The sequence below is a fragment of the Bos indicus genome, chromosome X (assembly GCF_029378745.1).
Source record: "Bos indicus isolate NIAB-ARS_2022 breed Sahiwal x Tharparkar chromosome X, NIAB-ARS_B.indTharparkar_mat_pri_1.0, whole genome shotgun sequence".
In the NCBI taxonomy this organism is placed as follows: domain Eukaryota; kingdom Metazoa; phylum Chordata; class Mammalia; order Artiodactyla; family Bovidae; genus Bos; species Bos indicus.
In genome coordinates this window covers 91,477,622-91,484,802 of record NC_091789.1, presented here as the reverse complement: position 1 = coordinate 91,484,802, position 7,181 = coordinate 91,477,622, and the positions used below count along the sequence as shown (strand labels likewise).

The window sequence follows — 7,181 nt, the reverse complement described above, 5'->3', positions numbered from 1 at the left end:
CCCGCGAGGCTGTCGTTTTAGAAGCTTGGCTTCCTTCGAAGATGAAAGAGCAACGGAAGCTCCGCCCTTCTCGCCGAAGGGCGAGGCAGCTCTCTGCGCGATTGGTTAGGAACATCCACGCAAGTGTCATTGCTTTCTTTTCGTCAAGTAAATTCCACAGCCTAGCGGTCAGAAGTTCCATAGTCTGATTGAGAGGATTAGAAGGTGGCTGCTTCCCTGAGGTCATGACAGAGTGAGGCAAAGAGAACCTCACACCATTCGAAAGCAAAGTTCCGATTCGGGACCTATTTAGTGCGGCGGGGGCGGAGCGACAACTCTCGCGCTTAGGACAACTGCAGCTGCGCGGAGTCACACTTCCGTCCCCGACCCCGAGAGCTTGCAGAACGATCTGTTATGGCGGCTAGGATGTTAGGTTTGTGCGGCCGCCGCCTTTTGGCAGTAGCGGCGACGCGAGGGCTCCCTGCTGCCCGTGTTCGCTGGGAATCCAGCTCCTCCAGGGCTGTGATCGCCCCGTCCACTCTGGCGGGAAAGCGGCCGTCAGAACCGACATTACGCTGGCAGGAGGACCCAGAACCCGAGGACGAAAACCTCTATGAGAAGGTGAGAGGGAGGGGAAACGGGACGCCAGAAGGGTCAATCGGGGACCAGCGGCTAGGGCGCCGTAGAGGACGGTCTTAGTCGGCTGGGAATTGCGCAGCTGGCGAAATTTTCGAAGATTTGGAAATTCTGCCTAGCTTGTTTCCTCCTTTGTATGGGTTCAGGGTCAGAAATTGGCCTTATTTTGCAGACAGACATCAAACCTGAAGTGGGCAATGTTCAAAGCACGTTTGAAGCAATATAGAATAACAACGTTACTAAACACTGGTGTGGTGCTTACTCAGGTGTTCGAAGCACTTTACATACATTAACTCGTTTAGTTCTCATAATAACCGTATTTCGAGGTAGGTGGTTTTGGTGTACCCATTCTACGGATGAGGAAACTGAAGCATAAAGATGTTAAGTGACTTGCCTAAACTCACATAACTGAATGTGTGGCAGAACCAGGTTTGCTGTGCTATCTGATAGTGGACTGAAATCAGAATGCCGTAGTTGGAATACAGGCATTGACCTTGTGCAAGTAGCTTAAGCCCTTGATGCTTCAGTTTCTTTGTAAGATGAGGAAAGTATTAGGACATTTTCTAAAAGAATAAAATACTACATGTGCCTCCGGTATTTAAATGAGTCAAAATGCTCAAAACAGCAGCTGGCACTTAGTACAAATACTCACCATTAGAAGGTGTTGTGGTTTTTTTGTTTTTTGTTTTGCCACTTTCCACCTCACTGGGATATTGTGCAATTTGTGCTTGTGAAAAGGCCTGGCATATAATAGATGCTTCATCCATACTGACCTCTTGTTGAGGGGCTTGGTTATATAGGATACTCATTCATGCATTCTGTAGCTATGTATTAAGGGCCTGCTGTATGCCAGGCAAAGTTCAGGGTGCTATGAATTCACCAATATAGAAATCAGATAAAGCCCTTGCTTTCATAGAGCTTACGTGGTAGTGGAGAATACAGAAAATAAACATGTAAAATATTAGAAAACATTAAGATAGAGTATGCAACCAATAATATAATGTGATCAGAGTATTTGAAGGATATGCTACTTTGGTAAACTAATAAATGCTTGAAAGAAAGTTAAATAAGATAAGTGGATGGAGAGTGACTTGGGGATAGGGAGTTACGAGGTTGAGGAAATAGGAAATAGCCAATACCAATCATTTTTGACCTGTAAAAATGTCAGTTTCCTATAGGTCAACTTAATAGATAAGGTGACTAGGGAGTGCCTCCTAAGGGGAATGAAGATGAACCCAAAAGCTTGAATAAGGAGACAGATCCAGCCCTGACTAAATCTGGGGGAAAGGCTTTCCAGACAGAAGGAACAGCAAGTACAAAGGCTCTGTGGTGGCAAGGAGCTTGACAAGTCCTAAGAACAGACAGGAATTTAGGGAGGGAGGAGAGATTGGTCCGAGGTGAAGTTGGAGACCAAGTTATACAGGACCAGCATCAGGCTTTGTGGAGCAGCAGGAAGCCCTCGTTGACTTCTCTCTGCCGTAGAACCCAGACTCCCACGGTTATGACAAGGACCCTGCTGTGGACATCTGGAACATGCGGGTTGTCTTCTTCTTCGGATTCTCCATCGTCTTGGTCCTTGGCAGCACCTTTGTGGCTTATCTGCCTGACTACAGGTGTGTGGGGTGTCCAAGAGAGTGGGATGGGTGGGGACAGAGGCAGGGGTGGATACTGAAGGAGACCGCCAGGAGTCCATTCCCTGGGGAACTAAGATGGGGATTGATGTCCACTGAGACTCCCTCATGTCTTCCCCCATGCTACTGCCTCCAGGATGCAGGAGTGGGCCCGCCGGGAAGCTGAGAGGCTTGTGAAATACCGAGAGGCCCATGGCCTCCCCATCATGGAATCCAACTGCTTCGACCCCAGCAAGATCCAGCTGCCAGAGGATGAGGACTAACTGGTTGCCAAAAGGGGCATAAGAAGCACCACCTTCTCTACCCTGCCTGCCATTCTGCCCTCTCCTCAGAGCCCCTAATTAAAGGGACTGAAAGTGTGACTGGCTGGTGTTGCTTCTGTTGTGAGAGGGATGTGGGAGTGGGGGCGTCAGAGTAGGGGTGCCTTTTCTGGGTATTCTGGTTATTTGTTGCCATGTGACAAACACCCTAAAACTTGGTGGCTTAAAACAATTTAGTATTATGTTTCATGCTCCTATGGTTGACTGGGCTCAACGAGGTAGTCCTTCTTGAAGATTTGGGTGGTTGCAGTCAGATGGTGGCTGGGGCTGGAATCATTGGAAGGCTCAACTGGGTTGAACATCCAAGATGGCTTCTTTATTTCCATGTTTGGTACTTGAGTCTTCTATGTGGCTTCTCTCACCAGCAGAATAGCCTGGGTTTTTTGTACGGTGGCTCAGGCCTCCTCTGCATAGAGGTGTAGCACATGGGAAGAAATGGACAGCAGCCATCTTTAGGAAAAAAGCTACCATACTGGGACTGCATGTGTTGGAAGAAGGGCCAGGGTGACCAGGGACTGAGGATGGTGGCTCAGAGCTGGGCATTTCTATTGCTGAGGATGAGTGTTTGTCTCCCTCCCTGCCTTCTTCTCTGTTTTTCTCAGTGCTGGGGTTTTCGCCTCTGCCTTGTGTCTTGGTGAATCTGGATGCCTCTCTCTTCCCCTCTGTCCCAATCTGAGTGGTCTCTGACTCAGGATGCACATCTCTCTTGTCTGTGCATGTGTGTCTATTTCTCTCCCTGCCCCCTTATCTGTCTCTGTCTTTCTCTGTCTCTCTTTTGAGCAGGAAGTCTCTCCCCACAGCCTTTCCCCCAAACATTCTTTTTTCTGGGAGTAGACCATCTGCTTGCATTAGGGACTCATTCTTAGACTCTCTCTGTCTCTGGATCTGGAAGATGGAGTTGGATACTTGCTCTGCCTCTTTGTTTCTTTCTGGGGAATATCTCCTAAGATCACTGTTAACTCGCCATCTGGGCTGCCCTTCATGCCCCTGGCATCTCTGCCCTCTTCTCTGTGGCCCCCTTCCACAGCTCCAGCTTGCACATTCCCACATCATGCACTCATTGCTCCCATCTCTGTGAGTGTCCCTGCCTGGAATATCGGAAAGTGCAAGAGCCCCCAGTCACTGGCTACCGGAAGAACATCTGGCCTAATGAACCCTCCACTACAGGTGATGCGTATCCCTAACTTCTGAGTCGGGAGGAGTCGTAGTTCACTTGTATGTGGCTAAGGTGAGAGCAATGTCCATGTGAACCTTTGAAAGTGAGCAGTGTCATTCCCTGAGTACTCCCCTGTGGGGCCAGTCTCCCAACTTGAGGGCAGCTCCAGAGCAGACAGTACTAGTGTGTAGAGGGAGAACTCCCACTACTGGGCATATACCCTGAGAAAACCACAGTTCAAAAAGACATATGTATCCCAATGTTCATAGCAGCACTATTGACAATAGCCAGGACATGGAAGCAACCTAGATGTCCACTGACAGATGAATTGATAAAGATAATATCACACACACACACACAGGAATATTATTCAGTCATAAAAAGGAACAAATTTAAGTCAGTTGTAGTGAGGTGGATGAACCTAGAGCCTGTTATACAGAATGAAGTAAGTCAGAAAGAGAAAAACAAATACCATATATTAACACATATATATGGAATCTAGAAAAATGGTACTGATGAACCTATTTGCAGGGAAGGAATGGAGCTGCAGAAGTAGAGGACGGTCTTGTGGGCATGGCATGGAAAGGAGAGGGTAGGACAAATTGAGAAAGTGACATTGACATATATACACGATCATGTCTAAAATAGATAACTAGTGGGAAGCTGCTATATAACAGGGAGCCAGTCTGGTGCCCTGTGATGACCTAAAGGGGTGAGATGGGAGCAGATATATATATATATATATATAAATATATAATTATGACTGATCCTCACTGGTGTACAGCAGAAACCAACACACCATTGTAAAGCAAAAATCCTCCAGTTAAAAATAAAAAAAGGAGAATGTGAAACAAATGCCAAAAGCTCCCTTCAGGTCCAATCTTCCACCCCAAGGGTAATCACTTTCTGGACTTCTAACAACTTTTGATCTTACGATGTTGGCACGATGGATCCACGTTGTTATGGAACTTGTGGTTTGCCCATATTCACTGCTGTATTCTCTTTCATTGCTGTGAGTAGATCACACTTCATCTATTCCATTGTTGATGGGCATTTGGGTAATTTTCTATTTGGGGCTATTAAGAATAATTCTTCTGTGAACATTCTTGTATATATCTTTTGATGGATATATGCAGTCATTTCTCTTGGGCATATACCCAAGAGTGCAATTGTTCAATCATGGGAGTAGACATATGATCAGCTGTGTAAATCATGCCAGTTCTCCAATCTATGCTTCCCCAGTGGTGAATGCCACGTCCTCAACATCACATGGCACTCCCCATCTGTTTCATCGTAGCCATTCTGATTACTGACTGACCTTTTACGGACCACATTGGGATGAAGGGCTGGGAGTTGAATGCCTACTGGTGCCAAGCCCTGACAGGGTGCCAGGAATGACAGATACCAGGATCCCTGTCCTTGGGAATTTCACAGGATTGGGGTGGAGGCCAGTGTGAGTGGTCAGAGACTTAAAGTCAATGTTTTCATCCTGCTGTTTGGCTCCAAGGATACTTGAACCTTGGTATCCAAGCCAGGCTTCAGCAATATGTGAACCGTGAACTTCCTGATGTTTAAGCTGGTTTTAAAAAAGGCAGAGGAACCAGAGATCAAATTGCCAACATCTGATGGATCATGGAAAAAGCAAGAGAGTTCCAGAAAAACATCTATTTCTGCTTTATTGACTATGCCAAAGCCTTTGACTGTGTGGATCACAATAAACTGTGGAAAATTCTGAAAGACGTGGGCATACCAGACCACCTGATCTGCCTCTTGAGAAATTTGTATGCAGGTCAGGAAGCAAGAGTTAGAACTGGACATGGAACAACAGACTGGTTCCAAATAGGAAAAGGAGTACGTCAAGGCTGTATATTGTCACCCTGCTTATTTAACTTCTATGCAGAGTACATCATGAGAAACACTGGACTGGAAGAAGCACAGGCTGGAATCAAGATTGCCAGGAGAAATATCAATAACCTCAGATATGCAGATGACACCACCCTTATGGCAGAAAGTGAAGAGGAACTAAAAAGCCTCTTGATGAAGGTGAAAGTGGAGAGTGAAAAAGTTGGCTTAAAGCTCAACATTCAGAAAACGAAGATCATGGCATCCGGTCCCATCACTTCATGGGAAATAGATGGGGAAACAGTGGAAACAGTGTCAGACTTTATTTTTCTGGGCTCCAAAATCACTGCAGATGGTGATTGCAGCCATGAAATTAAAAGACACTTACTCCTTGGAAGGAAAGTTATGACCAACCTAGATAGCATATTCAAAAGCAGAGACATTACTTTGCCAACAAAGTTCATCTAGTCAAGGCTATGTTTTTTCCTGTGGTCATGTATGGATATGAGAGTTGGACTGTGAAGAAGGCTGAGCGCTGAAGAATTGATGCTTTTGAACTGTGGTGTTGGAGAAGACTCTTGAGAGTCCCTTGGACTGCAAGGAGATCCAACCAGTCCATTCTAAAGGAGATCAGCCCTGGGATTTCTTTGGAAGGAATGATGCTGAAGCTGAAACTCCAGTCCTTTGGCCACCTCATGCGAAGAGTTGACTCATTGGAAAAGACTCTGATGCTGGGAGGGATTGGGGGCAGGAGGAGAAGGGGACGACAGAGGATGAGATGGCTGGATGGCATCACTGACTCGATGGACGTGAGTCTGAGTGAACTCCGGGAGTTGGTGATGGACAGGGAGGCCTGGCATGCTGTGATTCATGGGGTTGCAAAGAGTCGGACACAACTGAGCGACTGATCTGATCTGATCTGATTTGGGGTCAAGCTTTGCTCCAGCAACATAACAGGTAACAAGCACCTTCATCCTTCAATCTAGGGGAACATTTATTATCGGCAAGGCCCAGTGAACAGGATGGTCACAGTCCCTGTGGCAGACACTGTCAGTTCCCTGCCCATAACCCTGTGACCTCACTGCTTTACCGTGTGCTGGTCAACTGGCAGCTGCCTGGGTTTGCATCTCTTGGCTAGAGGGCTTCCTCTCAAGCTGCAGAAGGCTGTTCTGCCTCGGGGTCTCACCGGCTGGAAGGGGCCAGGAAATGAACACGTCCTGGTGGCAACCCTCAGCCAATGACTGACAAGAGCTGGTAGATAAATACCCCTTCCCCCTTGCCCCTCAGATGGGACATGCCTGACGTCTATGTTCTCCATCAGTCCTTAGAACTCCACAATGGGAACAAGCCCCAGTGCTAAGTCGCTTAGTAACACTCTTCATCGACTGCCCTCCCTTTGTCTCACTTCCTTACTTCCCACTGCCCAACAGGTGCTTCCTGGAATCACATTCTAGATAAGCTGCTTGACTTCAATCTTTGTCTCAGGGTCAGCTTCCAGAGGGACACAAACGAAGACAGTCTCTCTCCTCATGGACTTTACCTCAAGGTCGTGGGTAAGACTGAAGTAAACAAGCATGGAAACCAACAGAGGAGATAAATTCCACCAGAAGGCCAGTG

The 7,181-nt window shown here is 47.0% G+C and overlaps 1 protein-coding gene across 1 annotated transcript; it reads left to right on the top strand.

Moving 5' to 3' along the window:
* The first annotated feature begins 146 nt into the window (after positions 1 to 146).
* Positions 147 to 2,608, top strand: NDUFB11 (NADH:ubiquinone oxidoreductase subunit B11). The gene is made up of 3 exons (XM_070784404.1): positions 147 to 600; positions 2,098 to 2,228; positions 2,383 to 2,608. The coding sequence occupies exons 1-3, from the start codon at positions 394 to 396 to the stop codon at positions 2,507 to 2,509; spliced, it is 465 nt and encodes a 154-aa protein (XP_070640505.1). The 5' UTR covers positions 147 to 393; the 3' UTR covers positions 2,510 to 2,608.
* Positions 2,609 to 7,181: the final 4,573 nt, after the last annotated feature.

What these genes read in the sequence shown, in the direction of transcription:
- NDUFB11 (XM_070784404.1), top strand. Translation starts at nt 394, where the DNA reads ATGGCGGCTAGGATGTTAGGTTTGTGCGGCCGCCGCCTTTTGGCAGTA. An exon ending in ACGAAAACCTCTATGAGAAG is followed by an intron (nt 601 to 2,097) that starts GTGAGAGGGAGG and finishes TCTCTGCCGTAG; the next exon opens with AACCCAGACTCCCACGGTTA. An exon ending in GCTTATCTGCCTGACTACAG is followed by an intron (nt 2,229 to 2,382) that starts GTGTGTGGGGTG and finishes TACTGCCTCCAG; the next exon opens with GATGCAGGAGTGGGCCCGCC.